General features: G+C 37.4%; 1 protein-coding gene across 9 annotated transcripts in view; it reads right to left on the reverse strand.

Annotated features, from left to right (window-relative positions):
• Positions 1-4309: 4309 nt before the first annotated feature.
• INPP4B (inositol polyphosphate-4-phosphatase type II B) overlaps positions 4310-21395 on the reverse strand; it is a 755730-nt gene continuing 738644 nt past the window's right edge. For 8 of the 9 annotated variants that reach the window (XM_049632225.1, XM_049632223.1, XM_049632226.1 and 5 more), the window contains one exon: positions 4310-6929. In XM_049632225.1, coding sequence (XP_049488182.1) covers positions 6797-6929 — 133 coding nt within the window. In that variant the 3' untranslated portion in view covers positions 4310-6796. The remainder of the gene's footprint in view (positions 6930-21395) is intronic. The other variant, XM_049632227.1, reaches the window with a different exon arrangement.

Genomic DNA, 21395 nt, shown 5'->3' on the forward strand with positions numbered 1-21395 from the left:
TCTCCCTTTTCACTTAATATTTATTTAAAAGCTTGTTCTTGAGTCAACTTTATTTATCAGGACCATTCAGAGAACACAGAACTCACTATTTGTTGCCATATGGACCCACAGAATCATGACATGTGGCTACTTTCACTTAGAATGGGTGCTGACTTGACATTCTCCAAGTACATCTACCCATTCTCCTGATTCTGCTCTTCGGAGATATCAAAATACAGGAACAGAGGTTCTGAGCCCCTTGTCGAATTGTGACTTTGAGTGGGAATGTCACTTACAACACCCAAGATACCTTTGCGTGGATGTTTAAGGCAGCAGAGCACTACTCCTTCATTCAGGCTATTCTTCTGGTTTTACAGCAGGTGGCATTTCGTTATAATTCATTACGCATTGTTTCACCATGGGGCTACCTACAGATTGTTCCTGCTCAGAGGTAGAACCACATGTTAGTACAAACATATATTAATGATGATGACATTACAGAAGAGGAATGTTTCTTCCTGCAGGATCAGCAATGTTCTTGAAATTCTCCAGATGGCAAAACTTCAGTCTTACTTCACATGCAAGCAGGGGCCTCATTTGGTTAATTTTTCGGCAACAAGATACAATTAAAACTTTGGAATTTGCCTTCTAGTATCAGCTACTATAATGAATTATAAATGATCATATCCAAATAGCCTATAAGGAGAAGTTATCTCATGTACTCAAGTGACTATAACATCATCTGGGCTACAAAGATCACTGATTTGCCCAGTGTTGAAGCATTGACATCTGGTTCTTGAACTCTTTTCTAAATTATGGTTGATCTTGCTCCTACAGAATGGCAACCATAAAACATGCATGCTGCTAGTGATTATGAGTCTGAGTATTGATGTAAAATTAGTGCTGTAATTGTGGTCTAGCAGAAAATTAGTCTATTCTCTTTGAAATATTGTTTAGGCTACCCTTCTGCTATTTTAATTAACTTTTAGACATTGTTACACTGATGAAAATGAAAAAAAAATGTGTGATAGGGAGAAAAAGGCAGAAACATAAAAAATAAAAATCACATTTATTTAAACAAAAATATACACACAGTGTACAATGAATATGGTTTACACAGAACAACAAAATAAAATGATATTTCTTCTAAGGCCAATATAACACGATCTAGCCTATCTGTGCCCCATTTCCTAGGAACACATATTATTGGCTCATCTAGAATACATATTTAACATAAAAGGAAAACAAATGCCAACATTTCATATAAGTACCACAAGGATCTGAAAATTAGATGTTAGGCTAAACAAAATAATAAAATATTCACATGAGAAGTATATGTGTATAAAGGACAGCACTTGTGCAGGAAAATGGGGATGTCCATCTACTTACAGTAAAATGGAACCTGCCTTTGAAAAGTTTGACAGTCTTTTGACATGAAATATATTTTAATATTGATAGTGATATGAAAGTATCACAAGACCCTTATAGGTGATAAGGTAATCTCATCAATACATGAGTCAATAATGCCTGCTTGACAATGAAACCATACCGCGTGATCATTAAAGATGGACTGTTGGATTGTGCCCTTAGAAGAATTTCCATGATTTTAGGAAGACTGTGAATATATTTACACTATGAGTAGGCAAGTGCAACATTATCTTAAAGAATTCTATTCACTAAAAGATAAACAAGATAAGGTTTATCAGGCAACATCACTTGTGTTAGGTCTCTCTCTTGACATTCACTCTCTCTGGGTACTATATACTTTATCGTGAGCCTTGTTTTCTCTTTTAAGTTTATAATTCTCAATATTCATGTAATCTATGAGAATTCAAGCTGAGGACAGCTGATTGCATGTACAATTGTTTTTGGCTGATATTACCTTACATTTTTTTTCCTACCTCCTTATTAGCCGGATATGCTTTGTTTCTTTGACATGAGAAATGCCTTAGACTCTTACTTGCTTAGAAATAAAGTTGAAAAACTGATTAATGTGCATGTGACTCAGAAAGTAAAAATCCAAATTTCCATACCTTAACTTTATACCTAATTGGCCCATGATGTTTTGTCTAAACATTTATTTTATTTATTTTCCTGTTCTTAAAGACAGTTTTGCTATAGGTAGCATCTGTTTGGATAGAAAGTTCTAACTTAAAACTGCCAAAGAAACAAAGGATATAATATATTGGGACTTTCTGTTTAAAGCAATAAAATATAAATATGGGGGGAAAAAAGCACAGCTTTTGCAGATTGCAGCTGGCTAAATGAATGTCAATTCACACTAAAGTTGTCAATCAACTACACAGATCATTCTCTTTGGTGCATAATTTGTAAGGCCTTAAGCTATCAGGGATCCTTTTTGTTCAAAATGCTCACTGGGCCTTTGTAACTGCAGATCACCGGTTTTCTTAGGCCAGTTTCTTAAATCCATAATAAACGTTAACTTATTTCCTAAGGGTTACAAAAGGTGCCCTGGATATTGAATTAAACAATTGATATGCCACCGTATTTGGAAAGCAGACATCTAAAACATCTGCGGTGTTTTAGCAACCGCCAGAGTTCAATTTGCTTAACAGTTTGGGTTTCAACCAAACTACATTTATTAGAATCTGAACACAGTAATATGTTACTGTTTTTCCTCCTTTTAGGAAGTGCTAAAATTATAAACTTAAAAATTTGTACTGAAGCACATTTTGAGTGGTGCTATAATTAGGCTAACATTTCCCTGAATTCAGCCGCTGTTATTGCTTACACTAAAGTTGCATTGCTAAGATTTCCCTTGCAGAACATCAAGAGAGATACATTTTTGAATGTGTCTGTATGATTAAATAAATTACAAATAAAATATAAATGTCAAATATTACTTATAGTCTAATAGGTATCTTTAAAAAAGGGTAAAAACCAAAACAAAGTTGTAGCCATCTGAAGGTGAGTGGTTAGATTTAATACCATATGAATAACTTTATACTGCTTCCAATTATTTGTTATTTGCTGGAGAAAAAGTGATGGTGACTTTCAGTTGTGTGCTGGTAAATGTTTAACAACTGGCTTTTCAGAAATTAAAGGTCCCGGTTTGTAGCATTTGGTAATTTCTTTGGTGTACACACTCCCACTGTGGTCAATTTCAAGCTACCCACATGATGTTACTGGGTGCGGAGTCAAGAAGAGATGCACAGAACATAATAGTGTCTCCACTGCGTACGTACAATTGACATAAATGACCTCAAAAGCACAGATAAAGAGTAATATGAAGGGAAATAATTATGAAGTGGTAGGTTTTCATTATTATCTTTGTTTTTAATAAGATTTATTCAATTGCTTTTGATAATTTAATATTTAATGACGGTGTGTTTAACAACCGGCTTACAAAATTCTTGAAAATTCAATGATCAACTCTCATGAGTCTGCCGAAGCCAGTTCTAGCACATCTCTGGTATCCTTTCTCCTTCGCATGTACCATACTTTCCATAAGGAGGGGCTTGATTTGTTGAGAGGAAAGGTAGTACTCCATATAAATCTTTTTCTTTTCCATCGTGAAATTTTATGCAAAATACTGTATTTAGTTGAGGGGGGAGGAAAAAAAGGAAAGTATCCTTCCTCCAGATACTAGTTTTTAAGACTTCACAGTTTTTCAGAAAAACAGGAGTTAGTCTTATAAAGTAAGAGCTGGAGGTTAGTCACATGGCATACTGCTCTAATTAGGTGAGTGGGCATTTTAGCACAATTTGTCAGCAGGATCAAATGGTTGCTCTGACGCTGGATGGCTGGACTCACCAAACATCAAAGGATTGTTTTGGCAGGGTGTAGACAAAGTCAGAGACAATATTAACAAGAAAAACAAAAACAAAAACAAAAACAAAAACAAAAACAAAAACCACACGAGAAATAAATGAATGAATGCATCCAAGTGTGGCTTGGCTTCAATCAAATATCTGAAACTTTTATGTTTAGCTGTCTTGTGGAACATTCTCAGTCTCTGGGTTTTTTGTGGCCGGGTCAAACATAATCAAGATTTTATCTTCCCTTGTTTTTAAACATGTTTTCTGCAGAACCCTGCAGAAGAGCTAATACGGAATTGATATGTACATTTGATATCATTAGAGGGGAAACATATTTTTAGCAAAAATAAATTATCTTGTTTGGAAATGTCATTTTCTTGGTTCAGTTTCTGAGTCAATCTGATCTCTTGAAATAGGCCTGCTGGTGTTATCTTCTAAATAAAAATAGAGAAAAGGATGACTAGGCTGTGTTTGTACAAAGGAGATTTTAAAACTTTTTAACATTTGCTCTTTGATTTAGAAAACCATAGTAACTTAAGACATAGTGAAGCGGGGGGCACCTGGATGGCTCAGTTGGTTGAGTGCCTAACTTCAGCTCAGGTCATGATCTCGCAGCTCATAAGTTCGAGCCCCACATCGGGCTCTGCGCTGATAGCTCAGAGCCTGGAGCCTGCTTCAGATTCTGCGTCTCCCTCTCTTTCTGCCCCTTCCCTGCTCATGCTCTGTCTCTCTCTCCTTCAAAAATAAATAAACATTTAAAAAAATTAAGAAAAAAGAAATAGTGAAGTGGATTTCTAAGAATAGTTAGAATATCTCTCAGGAAAGGAACAATATTGTTGTTGAAACAAAACATGAATTTTCTTGATGAAATCCACTTTTAAAAGTATGTACAAATACAGGCTTCATATAGGGAAATGCAGATGACTATGCTAATAATAAATGAAAACTTCTATGCATTTGTATTATAGTAAACTCTAGCCTTTAAGACTTCTATATTAGTACTTTTCAAAAGAAAAAAAAATCTTTGAAATGTCTTCCCCCAAATAGAAAACCCTACTGTTGGCTTTCCATTTAATAAGTTTTTTTTTTTCCAGATTTGAGTCAAGAGTTTTCATTTTTAAAAATACAGACAAAAATTATACTGTTTATAAGATGATACATTTTCACTTAAGGTTTTTTGGAACCCAGACCACTCTGACATACTGAATGAGGCTTCATTGTTATTCGAGGAAACCTCTGTCATCCCAACCTCTGTACCTTAAATCCAATGGGATAATGAAAATAACACCAAATCCTACCATTTTCAAATTAAACTGAACAATTCAAAAGTTATATCTAATCATTGAAAGGGAGAATGAAATATAAGGGAGAACACTGAAAACTTTGTGAATAGATCTATAGTATATAGCCACTTTTTATTAAGAAGGCTATGAATTGTTTGTCAATGGTCTCAAATATAATGCCCGCAAATCATTAGCTAAAATATGGATTGATAATTCTAGTATTCAAAGCCCAAAACAGTTATCTAAAATTTGTAGTAATCTGAAAACCCTACATGGGCCTAGGGATCTGTTTGGAGTCCTTAGTCAACAGATATCTTAGCCAAGAAGCTGTCACACTAGCTATGGAAAGCCCCATAATATTATCCACTGAATGTAGTCACACCCAAGAGACATCTATGTAACAAGCCTCTGGCATATCCAAAGGGTAGATTTATGCTCTGGATGTCATACTCTTTCAACGAGTGAGGAGAAAGAATAAACTCAACATCTGGAGAAAATAGGGTTCATTTTTTTAGGCTGTTGTACTCTAAGGTTTAATTCCAGCAATAAATGACAATTTTTATTTAACTAACTAGCATTCTCCCATAATTTTCATGCATTTTTAGCATGGCACAGGCTAGGAAGGTAAGAAGAGATTATAATCATGGTTCTAAAATTATCTAGCTGGATTATTGGAGGCATATCTTCCTCGTGCTTTAATTTACCCATTTATAATGACATTATACAAGATAATCTCTACAGCAATTTCTAATTTGGAATATTGGAAAACCTATGCTGGTGTGATTTGGAAATTGAAGTCAACAGAAATAATTATTTTGGTTTATCATTAGCTATGGTTGCATATGTCTTAAAATGTTTATTCACACGTAGTAATCTATGCCAGACAACGCAGATTCCACCATCTATATTTTGTAGCAAGATGACTATTGGAAAACATCACACAGATATTTTTGGACTTTTATGAACTTGGCTACACAAAGTTCAGGCTGACGGGGATTTTCATGTTTAACATCAGCAGGGTGATCAGCTTTCGTTTTCTTGCAGTTTTAGTTCCTCACGGTATTTTTCTACTATACAACTTTATCACCATACAACCTGCGTCAGAGTTTAGAAAAGATACCATGTTATTGAAAAGTATCTCCACTGAGTTGCTAACACTGTCATCTACCTGTTCTGGAGGACTGGTTATGTCTCGCCTGGAGGACCACAGTCTTTAAAAAGCACACCGGCAACCTGCTTCTGCCGTCAACATCATGCGTTGATGCTACCGAATTTTAATTCCCTAGAAAGATATTTTCCAAATACCACAAATGGGCTCTAAGGTTACTCGTGAGAAAGGCTGTGAAATACCATGTCTGAGTCCCTCTCTCCTTTACACTCTCCTGTGTTCATTCTGGAGGTCAAGCGCCCCTCTATGAGTCACCTGTACTCCTCCTGCAGCAACTAAACGTTTCCTCAGAATCAGTGCCTTCCACTAAAGGACACCGTGAATGAAATGTACCCATTCTGAGCTGACCTCAGCCTGCGAGGGGCACCGCGTAGAAGTGAGAACTAGAATCACAATGTTCCTGGACATTTTTTAATGGATTTCTTTCAGACTAATATGCTAAGACCTAATTCGAGTAATTCCTAGATTTGGGCAAACATCCCTGATCAGCTCCCTCCACAAACTCATGACAATAAAACAGTTTAGAAAGGTGGAGATTATCCGACTGAAGCGTAATTGTGTTCCTGGTTATTTACATGTTGGTAAAGTTAGGTGTCAGCTTTTCCATAAGTCCCCTCTGGAGGTCGGTAGTACTTGGGGAAAGCCAGCAGCTGTAGCATGTTGAAAGCATACTTTCTGCATTTGATATTCTTCAGAACATTCTCTATGCGGCATCCTTCTCTGGTGAAAGGGGAAAAAGTACAACTTCATGAAACACGGAATAAATAAATATGCTTTATTTGTTCAATGCAGAGTTGCAGCAACAGTCCAAGTAAAAATAACAAAGATTCAACTCTACATTTTTTTTTTTTTTCACAAATGATGATACATCTTACAAAATTAAATCCTAGGCCAGGCCCAATACCATTATTGCCCTCAGAAGGAGATGATTAAAGTCTCTTTGCTCTTAACAGATATTTAAGGTTTAATCAACGCTTTAAATATAATTTGCTCCACAATACAGCTTCACTTCAGTTTCATAAATATATCTGCCTTTTTATAACTTTTCCATAAATTAATGTCAGTCTCTTTAAAACACATTAAGATCTACATGTAGCCCTAAGGATGCGGGTTCTAGGAATAAGGCATTTAATTTATTAAGTCTGGCCCTATAGATTTCAAAGGAACATTTCATCTCTATTTTACTTCATTATTTTAGCTGTGCAACGAAGAGAAAAATGGCTTTCTGAACAGCCTGGTCCAAGTCTCTGCTTTATAAAGGAAGGGTGCTTGTGCACAGACAGTACAAAAGTCACAGGGGCTGAAAATGGCGTGTAAGACACAAACAAGACCTTGTTAAAAAGAATAGAAAAGTACTCCGAGAGCCAAATCAACCCAAACAAGAGTTCCAAACAGGTTAATTTAATTACAAAACATAAATAGCCATTTACTGGACAGAAAAGGGTAAATTGAAGCAAAGAACCAACATAACTAACAGATTAAGAAATCAAACAGAAGGTTCTGTCAGCTGATGGCAACAAGGATGTTAGCACAGTGGAAATAAAGTCTCGAACCTCCCACATCTCTAAGACTTGACTCAGGGTTTCAGTGCATTGTGCAAATTCATTCTTAATTGTCTTGAATAAATTGAATGGGAAGAGAAACAGGAGGTGCAGAACTTCAAGCTTTCAGGATTCTGTTCTTTGTCTTACTCCAAAGACAGAAATTTAAAAATTCTTTTGAGTTGGTTAACAGTGGGAAACACTTTTCCGTGAACAAAAGAGCAAAATAATTCACTTAATGCATAGTACTTCTTTTTTAGATTTTAGGAAAAACAAACAAAACACATTTCAAACATTTTTTTTAAATTCTGTGAATCTGAAAATGTAGAAATATTACAGCATTGTCCCCATAATTTAAAGTCCATTGTCATTTGTAGAAAAGAAAGGAATACAACATAAAACTTATTGGTATTTGGCTAATAGTAATGCAAGACTTAAAATAAGCCACACAACTAACAGGTGTGAGCTGACAAGCAGCAAGGCGACAGGATAGAAGTGTCGAGAAGTTGGCTTGTTATCAGTTAGACAGCCTGTTTCAGGATCATCGGATTCACTCAGTGCTCCCTGGGTTTGTCTGCTGTTAAACAGGGAGGGGGGGGGGCGGGGAGTCAGGGGAGAAAAGAAAATAGTATAGCATTCACACAGTAAAGAAACTCAACCTTAAATATCCTAAAATTCAACACATTATTTTATAGAATACAACTGTTTCAGATGGAGTTTTTATGCTAAATAGCCCCAAATGCATCTGTGTATTATTTTCTTACTGTCCTACATTGACAAATGTATTAAAAAAGAAGATTCTTTTTTTTTTTGTGCAAGAAGGAAGAGAGAGACACTATGATACTCACATGAGTTGAATGTGTATGTACAAGGAAGAATCAAATAAACATAACAGCACCAATCAACAAGACTACATGAATAAAACTAAAATATGGGCCCATAAAAGTAATCTGATAAATACATCTTTGGAAAATAAGAAGAGAAACACAGTATGCAGAGAAGCAAACGGACATGCCTGGCACATTTAAACACACCATCTAATGTTACTATACTTACATAATGTATTTAAGGCTATAAAAGTGATTTATGGAAATGGTTTGGTATTTAAAATGAATGAAACATCTGATATGTCATCCTTTGCCAGCCATACGATTAGTTTAACAAACCCCGACTCAGCGTCCTTCTGTTAGTTCAGCTCATAAACTATGTTTTCTGCTGCTCATCTTAACTTAGATGAGGCCAAATCTATCTCCAAGGGACTCCTGGTCTTAAAAGAGATCCATATTGCAGAGTGACTCTCCGGGAAAGAAAAGATTTTCTGTGTGAGTAAAAAATGGGCATTTGTAATTGGGCTTAAAGGCAGCTCCAATTATGGCAAGTCTGAAATACGCCATACTGATACATGCTGAAAATAAAAATTCTTTTCTATGTTGTATTTCATCAGTATTCGGAGTATTCAGAATTTCAATCACAGTCAGTTATCAAGGAGTGGTTTGATCTTTATCAGCTCCTCCAGGTTTTGAGGCAGAAAACTGGTTGTTACTCAGTCTCATGAAGAGTGCCCTGCAAGCAAGCCCCTTAGCTTCCATAGCCCCCTTTCAACCACTTGCAGCCCCTGAAAACTTGCTGCACAGACATTCTTGACGAGGCATTTGACCACATTACTGGCCACATTTGGCCCAGCAGCAATCATAATTACTTTGAACATTTATCTGACTTAGTTTAAAGCATCAAATCAATCATGTTATGCTGTGCCCATGTTATACTTGTTCTTTGGTAAAACCTATGGACTATGGAGCCAGTGACAAAGTGAAATAGAGGCTTATCTGAAAAACAAATGGCTTGTTGAGCTAAAGAAGAGTTATTCTGGACCTGCATAATTCCTATCATCAATTGTATGAGTAACCCAGTTACGTGTTCAACATTCTACGGCACGTTAGGTAGGAAATACGCTATGGGTTTTAAAGAATTGATATCCTTGTGATTCAGAAAAGCTTCTTTGCCCAAAATTATTTCTATAGTATCACTAACATTCCCTCCTGTGCAGTTTTAAGATGAAAGTTATCTGTAGCAAATCTTAATTTTGTTGTAACCTTGGTTCCTCTCCAGTGTTCCCTATTAAAGAAATATAGTCTCCTAAATCAATCTCTTTCTCTCATCTATCAATCGTATTACAAATATTACATTCTGATTAGAAATTTAGGTTAAATATTAACCACAATCTATCAACATAATAGTATAATAGTATAGACATACTCTCTCTTTCCCAGTGGGGCCACCTGTACATGGGCTCTGGCTGAGGAGTACACTATTGGCCAAAAAGTAAGTTGAAAGGATCTTATAACAGTCCTTAATCCAAATACAGTGGACTAATTTATACTAGGTGGCTTTTTTTTTTAAACAACTGCCAGAGCCCATTTAATACTTTCCAGTCTGTCTGCCAAATATGCCTTCAAAGTGAAAATTACTAAATTAAAAGGTTGCATTGTTACTTTTTGGTTTTGTTTCTGGAAGGACAATTTTATAATTGAATTACTTTGCTGTTTACTAACGTCAATCTCTGGAGATTAGATTAATACATTAAAAATGCCTCACACACAATAATTCCATTATTCAGCTAGAATTGAAAGTAACATGGCCTATCGGCTGTCACAGAAGTTAAAGCCCAAGGCCCCCGATTATGTCATAATGTGGAGAAGGGTACTCTTGGCACTGTTTCCTTGCTTTCTGCTAAGAATAGCTCAAATGGTCATTTCTTCATAACCACAAATGAATTTTTAAGCACTCTGCAAGTGTAAACTGCCAAGGGTGTGTTGAATAATATTAGTAATTTCCTCACCATCAGATTATGAAAAATAACAAATTAGTGGCCACCTTACAAGGTACCCTGACAATCCAGAGTCATTAGTTTTAGCCATCGTTGGTAGATCACCATGGAAGCAAATCACAATGTTGTCTCCACTGAAAATGCGACATGATCAGTCATTTAAGGGCAGTTACTGAATCTGCAGGATAGAAAATGATTTTTTTTTCTTTAAAGACCTGTCAGAGGGGCGCCTGGGTGGCTCGGTCAGTTGAGCGTCCGAACTTCGGCTCAGGTCACGATCTTGCGGTCCGTGGGTTCGAGCCCGGCTCCAGGCTCTGGGCCATCAGCCCAGAGCCTGGAGCCTGCTTCCGATTCTGTGTCTCCCTCTCTCTCTGCCCCTCCCCTGTTCATGCTCTGTCTCTCTCTGTCTCAAAAATAAATAAATGTTAAAAAAAAGACCTGTCAGAGCAATCACTCAAAAACAAGTAAAAGGAAATGTCTTACTTTTAAATACACCACTGCCTACATGAGGAGACATTTCCTTAAATGAAACCCAATGTGCATAGCTTGATGATATTTGCATATTTCCCCCCTCTTTTCTGTCAGTGACTGCTGCTGTATCATAGATCACGAGTCCCCCCCCCTCCCCCCACTGCAGGTATACTCTTAAACCATGCAAAGCTCTAAAAACAAAATTTATAGTCTTCTTATCTTCTCCTGCTGGGTAATTATTCATGAAGAGTTTTGCTATTTGCTATTTTATTCTTTTAACCACTATAGCCCTTCAAGCTCCCTCAAAGGAAAATTCCCAGTCAAAACTGAATTGAAAAATACTTCCTTCTGACCAGGAAGCTGATTTCTTCCATGCTAAAATGAGACCATTTCACATCTAATTATATCCAAGTTTGGAGCTATGGGTACACCATCGTGAAATTATGAGCCAAGATTTTAGAGCCAATAGTTTATAGAGCTCTATTTGCATCTATGTTCATGTAATACATTGATCTTAATAAAGCACCTTGTTTCAGGCCCTAGATTGCTGGATTGTGTCAGATTTTAAGCTGGCAGATCTGTGTAAAACTGAATGTAATGTAGGTCTGGCATCAATAAGAACTTTGAAAGTGGAACAGAAATCATAGAATCATAGATTCTCATATGTAAAAGTGACTTTAAAAACTCTTCAAGTTGAAGTGCACATTTTATAGATAAGAAACTAAATTTGAAGGCCTTTTCCATGCTTTACAACAGCAATTGCAAGGAAAGGATGTTGAGAATGTACTTCCCCTGCTTTCCAGTTTGCTTATGTGACAGTCTGATAAAATAAGGGGAAAGGACTTGTTTTCAGTTTAGATCCAGGCCATGAAATTTAAATTCTAAAATACACTTAAATGTCAAATTATCTACCAAAGCTTTCCAAAAATTTAATTTATAATTAAAATATTAAAAGTATATTTCCAGGACTTAAAAAAAACAAACTGTGCAACTATTTACATGTAGGGAAAATTTTAATAAAAGAATATCAAAGGTGAGATAATTTCCATTGGCCTAGAAGCAAGATTAGCTTTTGTAGCCCCTGGAACACCAACCACATTTAAAATGGTTTCTTCTGGGGTACCTGGGTGGCTCAGTCAGTTAAGCGTCTGATTTTGGCTCAGGTCATGATCTCATGGTTCACGAATCCCAGCCCCATATCCGGCTCTGTGCTGACAGCTTGGAGCCTGGAGCCTGCTCCGGATTCTGTGTCTCCTTCTCTGTCCCTCCCCCACTCATGGTCTATCCCTCTCTCTCTCTGTCTCTCAAAAATAAATAATAACATTAAACAAACTTTTTCTTTAAATGGTTTCTTCATTCTAACTGGATTTCAGAATCTAATTCAAAATATATTATGTAGACTATAGGAAAAGCCCCTAATGCAGAAATTACTCAGAAGACATAAGACTATGTTATAGCTTTGAATGTCTGGGTCATAGAGTTTCTAACTATCATGGACAAGGTGGTATAAAAGAAAGAGAAGTAGTAAGCAAAACATGCACTCAGAGGAGTGTGGTTCCTCCCCATAGGACCCTGCATGCATATCCAGACAAGATATTTTTGCTGGGGCCGGGGGCGGGGGGGGGGGCAGCAGTTGGGGGGTGGGGCGGGGTGGCGTGCTATGAACTAGAGAACATCAGAGCCCAATAACCAGGAAGTGATAGTGAGCTTGGGAACCTGCATGTCACAGAAGACAGAGATTGAGAGAATGAGTAAAGCCCCACTAACTTAGAGAAGAGGAAAATGTATGGTTAAGTGGTTGGTTTCAGAGTCAAGATTTCTCCAGATTAAAGTCAGAGACACCTTGGAGACCACAGGGAGTGTTTAAGGAAAAGGAAAAGATCTCCCATATATCATGTCCTATCATGTAAATGCTGCTTTATAGGTGTTATCTTGTTCATTTCTTACAAACAGTTAAATTGGTCAGTATTATGATCTCCATGGGCTCAAAAGGGTTACAAGTGGCAGAGAGGGAATTTTTATCACTGCCTGTCTAATGGCAAAACCGTATTCCTTTCACTTTATGACTGGGATCCTTTAAGCACAAGGTTTCTTGTTCCCTCTCAGAAACTGGCAGGTGTGATTTCTTGCTAGTTGTTACATTAGATTAAATGACTTCTACAATTGCTTTCATCTCTACCTTCCTGTGATTCTTTGATTCTATTCAAACATAACTACAGTACTCTAGAGATGCATATTTTTTTCTACTAATAGAATAGGTGACAGTTCAATAAGAAATAGTTGAAGTAGGGAGTAAAAATCAAAGAATGCAAAGCATTCTTTGACATTGTGTTTGGTCTCTAAAGATGTTCCTGCTCATTCTTACCTATTTTCAGAATTAAAAAAAGGAATCTGACTTATTTATCTGTTTTGATTCAATTTCTCCCTGGTATCACTTGTTATATTCTTTTTCCCATTTCACTTTTTTAGTTTTATAAAGTACCCAGAAAATAGGAATATCTTCTTGTCAGAAGAAGCAAGGCTCCAAATAGTGATACTTTCAGATAGTATCTAAACATTGCTTTGATGAGAAAGAAAAGTACATGTGCCCAGAAAAACAACTCAAGAAAAGATAGGAAAGTGGCTTGATATCAAGTCTGTGTTTTACATTAAAACAGTTTAAAGAAAAAAGGAAGGAGAAAGAGAGAGAGAGACATAATGAGTTTCAAGTATAATTGCTTCCATCAGATGATTATCAGAGAACTGATTTCAGTTTTCATCTTAGAATTTTATAAAGAAGAGTATTTGGATGAGGTCCAGAAAGAAATATCATAAATGATGAAAGGACTGAAGAAAAAAAGCTTATGAGGAAGTGCCTGAGGTTAATTTTATTTGGATAAAAGAAGGCTAATATGCAAGTGATTGTTAAATGCAGATAAGACAGTAATAAAAAATTTTTGAGTCACTAATTTGTGTTTTGCTCCCTTATATTTTAGGCTGCAGTATAAAGCATGTGTCCCAGGGATTTTAGCAGTGCTGAAAGCAAGAGCTGCCTGACCTAAGTAGATCTGCCCTTTGTTAATCTCATGACTGAGAAAATGTGAGGTATCCAGTGAGAAGCAAAAAGGACCTTTGAGGGTTGAGAGAGAAAAGAGTGGGAGAGAGAGAAAGAGAAGGGGGAGAAGTGGAGTGAGACACACAGAAAGACAGAGAGCGCTAAATGGAAGGAGGACAAAAGGACAAAAGTTCATGTGGAGTTGGGGAGAGGATAGAGGTGGGGGGTGGGGTGGGTGAAACCTTGTGCATTGTTCTGCATTGGTGCCCCTGGAAGGGAGGACCACTGGAGGTGGAGAGAGACGGGAGGCAAGCTGGCCCTCAGTCACTGGTCAGCTTTGCCAAAGATTCCCTTTTCTTGAGCTTGGCTTGGTGCAATGAAATAAAGGGGCATAAAGGCACCACGATGAATAAAATAGGCACATCAGTGGCTAATGACTGATACAGGCTTTCAGAAGTTTCAGTGCAAGGTAAGTCCTGTAGCAAGAAGAAAGCTCAAAATAATAGGATTGACTTTCCATCAGCCTGGCCAGATAGGAGCCAAAACAGAGAATGAAGCTTGTTTAAAGAAATTTCTTTAAAAGAAACAAAACAAAACAAAAACACATCACATCTTACACACCCTAGTGGGCAGATAAATAAGGAAATTCTACAAGAAATGAGTACATAGGTGTAGATATACATTAGTAATTCAGTTTCTGTGTTCCATGCAATGTAACTAGCTTTTCTTTGTACAGGAATGCCAACAAGATGACTTAGTTTTAATTGCTTCAAAGGAATAGTCAGAAGAAAGGAAACCAGTCACTAAAAACATTCTCTAAGTGTGTTTGCTGCTATAGTACTTAAAAATATAAAGAAGCATTGTCTTACTGCTCTAGTTTGCTACTCTCCTGGAGTTTGAGATAATTTTTATCCTCAAGTTAACAGAAAATTAACATGCCAAAACAGACTTTTGATTCCATTCTTGATAAGCACCAGAGAATAAGGAGGAAATTTCACTGCCAGTTAGCTCCCCTGGTGGAGCTGGGAGCTTGACTCCATGGACTACTCTTAAGCTCTCAAATAAAAATAAAAGTCCATATATACCAATAGATTATAGCCTATGTTATTCTGAAAGTAGCCTGGAAAATGTAGCAGGTATCGGTAACAGTGAATAAATATTAGAACATGTATAACAGGAAAGAAAGCCAGTTCAGCTCTCTATTACCTATTTGGTTAAGTTTCTAGTTTATTCCTTTAAATGGGAGAAAGTTAACATCTATCCAATAAGATTATTGTGAGATTATGTTAAAGGAATTTACACATTCTCAATAATAAAAATAGGTAAATAAATAAAATTTCTGTCTTCCCCCCTACTCCCTTGCTAAATCTTAGTTCTTGTGTGGACAATGAGTATCTGGACCAGATATGCAGCTACTTGGTTCCAGCCCTTCTCCTTTTTTTTTTTTTTTTAATTTTTTTTTAATGTTTATTTACTCTTGGGAGAGAGAGCTACAGAGCATGAGTGGGGGAGGGGCAGAGAGGGGAAGACAAAGAATCCCCAGCAGGCTCCAGGCTCTGAGCTATCAGCACAGAGCCCAGCACTATCAGCACTCTAACCCACGAATCGTGGGATCATGACCTAAGCCAAAGTTGGATGCTTAACCAACTGAGCCATCCAGGTGCCAGAGAAGCAAACGTTCTTAATGCCAGAGATGGGGATTCAATGCTCAGTTCTCCTTATAAGGAATTCTATGCTATAGACCTAGATGAGATCACTTCTCCTTCCTTTAACTCCTCCCACTCCCATATATTTTGCCTCTCTTCGTTCAGCCTGGTGTGTGTATGTGTTTGTGTGTGTGTGTATGTGTGTGTGTGTGTGTGTGTGTGTGTGTGTGTGTGTATATATATATATATATATATATATATAAAATGTTTATGTATATAAACCCAGGTGCCCCTGTTCAGCCTAGTATAAAAAAATTTAGGTTTTGACACTTCTTTGGGTGTTTATTTTTATTTATTTTTATTTTATTTATTTATTTATTTTTTTGGTGAGGATTTCCCTGTACAAGTGTGCTTTTCACCTGTTTGTTTTTTTAATTTTTTCTTCAGTTTATTTTGAGACAGAGACAGTGTGAGTGGGAGAAGGGCAGAGAGAGAGGGGACAGAGAATCCCAAGTAGGCTCTGTGCTGCCAGCATGGAGCCCAATGTGGGGCTTGAACTCACAAAACTGTGAGATCATGACCTGAGCCGTAACCAAGAGTCAGACACTTAACCAACTGAGCCACCCAGGTGCCCCTTCTTGCTATTTGTCTTATGTCAATTGAATTCTCAGGCCCAGCCAGAGACTAAGAGGGCAGAAGAAAAGTTTTGCCTCTGATAGTTTCAAGGTCAAATCTTGGATCTACTTCTTCTGCTACCATTCCAAATCATCTCCTCTCTTCCTTTCCAGTACAGAAAAGGACACACACCCACTCTCAGACATTCGTTCAGCACCTCAGATCTTCCAGATTCTTCCACATTCTGTAAAGCATCCCACGCTCCTCCAGTATCCAGTCAGACCACTTTGCACCATCTCCACTGCTGCAGCCTATGAGTTCACCATGACCTTGCCCTTGTACTAACAGAGGCAGTTTTCCTGCCTTCACCACTCTGGCCCCTCTGTTCAGTTTCACAAAATCCGATGTATCCATTTAGACACATGGCAGAGCAAATGCACTGTGAGAATGTTACAGAATGAAAATCCAGCTGCCCCCCAAAGGGAGCCAAGCTTGTCAAAACAAAAGTAATGCCTTCCATCTGCAGGGAGTTGGAAATACTTTCAACCCCTCAGCCCTGAGAATGAAGCTCCTGAATCTCAAGGAGGAAGTGCAACTACGTTTTTTTGCTCCAGACCCTGTTGGGCTTCCCAGGTTTCAATCCCTTCCCACCAATGCCATTTCCACTGAATGAATCCTGTCAATCTTTCTCAGAGATGGTGTTCCATCTGAAATGGACAGAGTTGAGTATGAACTAGCTAGCTCCACATCAGACACCACCATATTGTGAGTGTTGTGTATTCCCGAACATTCCCTTAAGCCCAACTCTTTGAACAGGAACCTCCAAAAGAATCCATTTAGTTTTTGCTCCTGGAACTATCACAGAGACTTCATCATCTCCTCTAGGACAGGTTTTGTCTCTTTTACCACCTGTCAGTCTTTTCCCACTTTTATTTTCCAATTTTCCCTTTACTTTCACCATCCCATGCAAACAGTGTAATAGTATGATGCTACAATTTATGTTATCAACTCCTGGAACTGAAGGCTTATGAAAATCCTATGAAAGAGAGTAAGATACATTTGAGAATCTTAGAGTTTAGCTTTTGGATACAAGTACATGGCTAAAAACAATAATATTTACATAACTTTGAAAAAGGCAGAATATAAAATATGAAATACAACAAGGAAGAATAAATTCCAGGCATAACCAAAAATAATTTACATATATTATCACTAACCCCTGCTACAGAGATTCAAAAGTCAGAGAAGACTTCTTAGAGAAATAGACTTCTGTGTTGGACAGTGAAGGCTGAATAGAATTTCAATGGCCAGAAATTAGGTGAGGTTGGGTGAATATAGATAACATGAACAGGCATGGAGACAGGAGAATGTTTGGTACACTTGGGAATGACCCACAGTCTGCTTTGGTCATAATAATGGGGCAGCAAGGAAACAATAAAGGCAAGACAATTAACTTTCAAAGAAAATTAATTTCTTTTTTTTTAAATTTTTAACCTTTTTTTATTTATTATTGACATACTATGAGCATGGGAGGGTCAGAGAGAGGGGGAGACACAGAATCTGAAGCAGGCTCCAGGCTCTGAGCTGTCAGCACAGACCCAATGCAGGGCTCAAACTCACAAACTGTGAGATCATGACCTGAGCTGAGGTCTGAAGCTTAACTGACTGATTCACCTAGGTGTCCCAAAATGAATTTCTTTCTTTTTTGCTTACTTATTTTAGATATTTCCTAAAAATAAACACGTATTTTGCAATAAGAAATTCAGCTACATTGTTTTTTTTTAAAAGAAGATGGGGCTGTTTTACAGATGTTTGTGGTTGCCAGCAAAAACTTAGACCTTATTCTCTGGGTGGTGGGCGGGCTCATGAGCAGCACAGTGGTGTGATTAGCTGTGTGTTGTAGCATCACCCAGGGTGGCAGTAGAAGGATGGTTTGAGCCAGGAATGCAAAAGGGATGGGATACACGAGAGCATGGAGACCAATTAGGAGGCTATCATAATAGTCAAGGGGAGAAATGACAGCTGGGACTTGGGAGTGGGTAAAGGTAAGGAAGTTCCAGATTCTAAAACAGAAATAATTTGAAAAATAGAGTAGATAGGGGAAGATCAAGAAGAGGAAGAGTAAAAACAGTATGTTTAGGTTTTAGAGGAAAATGCATTCTATTCAAGTATGCTATATTTGATGCAGGTCTTTAGTTAAATATGTACAATGAAAGACAGGTCTAGATAGTATTTAGACTATGTAGTTCTATGCCCTAGGTTTGGAAGTTTACTGCAAAAAAAAAAAAAAAGGCTAATTAGAAAAAGTCACCCATGTGTACAGTATGTGATGAGTAGAGATGAGGACTGAGGGCAGAACTCTGGGGAATGCCTGCATTTGTAGGGCCTGTGAGAAAGGAGGCTGAGAGTCAAAAGTGATATAGAAAACAGCCCACAGATTCAAAGAAAAAAGGTGTAATCAATGAGTCAAATACTACAGCCAGAGCAAGGAGGTTGCAAAATAAATAAAGGTCACTGGATTCAATCATGTGACTTGTAGTCTTGGACTTTTAGTAGAGTTTTAAGAGCAGAAGTCAGTTTACAAACAACAAATGAATGAGTAGTGAAGAATGGGAGGCAGCAGTCTATTCTATTTCAACCACTACATCTAGAGCCTTGACATGAGTAGAAAGGAAGAAGAAAGTCAGCACAGAGTCTGAAAGAGACTCAAAGATGAAACTGCTTCAGGATTTGTGAGGTGAGTATGCTTGGAGGTGCAAAGGAAAAAGGAGATAGAGGAAGATTCAAGAATATGGGAGAGTTGGCTTTTTCAGGAAAAAAAAAAAAGATGTTTATGGGTTACAGACCAGGCAAAAAATAGGGATCTTTCATTGTTTATCAAAAAGTCCTTAAAAAAAAAAGTCCTTACTAAGTTGGGCTTGTCAAAGCATTCTCTGATTTCTCTGAATGTGGAACTAAAGATAAAGATGTCTGGGTGCCAGAGGAGGAGAATGTGGGGAAGTGACCAAATTAGAAGCTTCACCTCTCTACATTTTGTGACACAATCAGAATTTCTTGCAATACATTCTCAGTGGTTTAGCAAGCAAATAAAGCCAAGATTAAATTTTGAATCACCTAACCATCAACGTCACAATAAATTAGAACATCTATGCTACCCATGGTGTGTTTGGAGTGGCATCTTTGCATATACTTTCGAAGCTCAATGTCATTTGGTCTTAAGAGTTTACATTTTACATTCACAAACAAATTTCCAAACAGCATATATTTCTCCTGAACTGATTCTTTCTTTGTAAGTTTATGTGGGGGGGAAGCCTCCCAGTGATGTATAAACATAAGGACTAGCAACCTGAAGCATTTTATCCATACAGATGACTATCAAAATGACTATACTAGAATACATTATTCTCCGTCCTTTTTAATTTCTAATACTGGTAATGACCTTTAATTATCTAGATTTTGTGTCCAACATATGACTCCTGATTATGGTCATTGGAAAAGCCTTATAACTGGTGTCCCAGAACTTCAGTATCTATTCAGGGTTAATAAATCATCTTAAAAGATATTCAGCTGTTTTCTACTGACCAGAGGCTTACTTCCTGTTGTTTTTCTGCTTAATGCTGAGTATTTCTTCTTTTTCTTGTTTTAAAATGATATCATCCCCAAATGAGTTCTCATTGCTTGACTATGGATCTTGATTAATTTCCCTTTTTGATCTGCACCCCTCAGCCTCTCTAAGGATATAGAATGCAACAGGAAAATAACATTTTCTAAGATATCTGTGATGAAGTAAGTTCATGGAATTGTAGGTTAAAAACTCTAAGAGATCTATCTATCTATCTATCTAATACTCTTCGAGTACTGACTTTGTGCCTTCAATTGTGTACACTGACTATAGTCTAAGAGGATTAAAAAAGAGGAGGGGCAATGTGGTGGGAAAACTCTATTGATCCTGAAACAACAGAGGCCCCTAAACTTCAGGCTAAAAAATTCTGCTCCACTCTCTAAGCAGCAGAGAGTGACATGGTTGGTGCTGAACTTCAGGAATTAGACTGGAAGGTAAGGGACTGGAAGAAAGAGAACAAACAATTAAGAGACTACTGCAGTGATCCAGATGAAAAGTTATAAAGGTCGGGAGTAAAGCAAAAGAAACACAAATGAGTGAGAGACCATATCTGAAAGATAGGGGGTGGAGTGAATCAATATCTTGGGGAAACTGCCTTATATGAATTACAGACAGAGGTAGTAATTATAAATGATAAGACCCTGGAGAAAGTATTTTATCTTGGACATATTTTTTTCCCCCTTCTCTGTCCCTTTTGTCACTACACTGATGCAGATAATCTGAGTCTAAGAGACTCATCATTTCTGAAATTTGCATCAATTTTCCACAATAAGTCTTGAAATGGCCGTGTTGTTTGCCAAACAGAGGGTTATCAGGGAGAGTACAAGTTATCACTCAGAGCCCACTGTGGAAATCGCTTGCAGTTAACTTTTCTGATTAAAATAAAAAATGTCAGTAGTTTTATTGTAGTAGATCCAAGAGAATTCTTAGGACACCACAGTTTTTGTTGTTGTTGTTTTTTGTTTTCCTATCCATTTGGTTTGTGCTTTGTTGCTCTTCAGTCAGAAATCACATTCTGTATCGACTCTTCTGTTCAATTGAGTAAGACGCAAAGACACAAAGCTCAGAAAAAGGGTATTTTTTTTCTACTTTTGTGTCGTTTAGGGTCCCTCTAATTTGCTTAAATATTTTCCTCGACTCAGATTGTTGGAGCCTGGAGGGACCTTAGAGATCACCCAGTCCAACCCCTTCATTTTTCAATGAGAAAGCAGTGGCCTCCAGAGGAGAACAAGGATCTCATTAGTAGTCCATGGGGTGTAGAGCTGGGATTGTGTGCAGAACAATTAGATTAATGATATTCTTCAGCTCTCACACAGTGAAACAGAACCTCCTCTCTAGCTCCATCCCTAACAGAGAGGAAGGAGCTACTCTCTCACTCAGATTTTATACATTATGAGGACGTGGTTTCCAGCACATTCCTGTAGGGAAAT

This window comes from Panthera uncia, chromosome B1 (genome assembly GCF_023721935.1).
Source record: "Panthera uncia isolate 11264 chromosome B1, Puncia_PCG_1.0, whole genome shotgun sequence".
Taxonomy (NCBI): domain Eukaryota; kingdom Metazoa; phylum Chordata; class Mammalia; order Carnivora; family Felidae; genus Panthera; species Panthera uncia.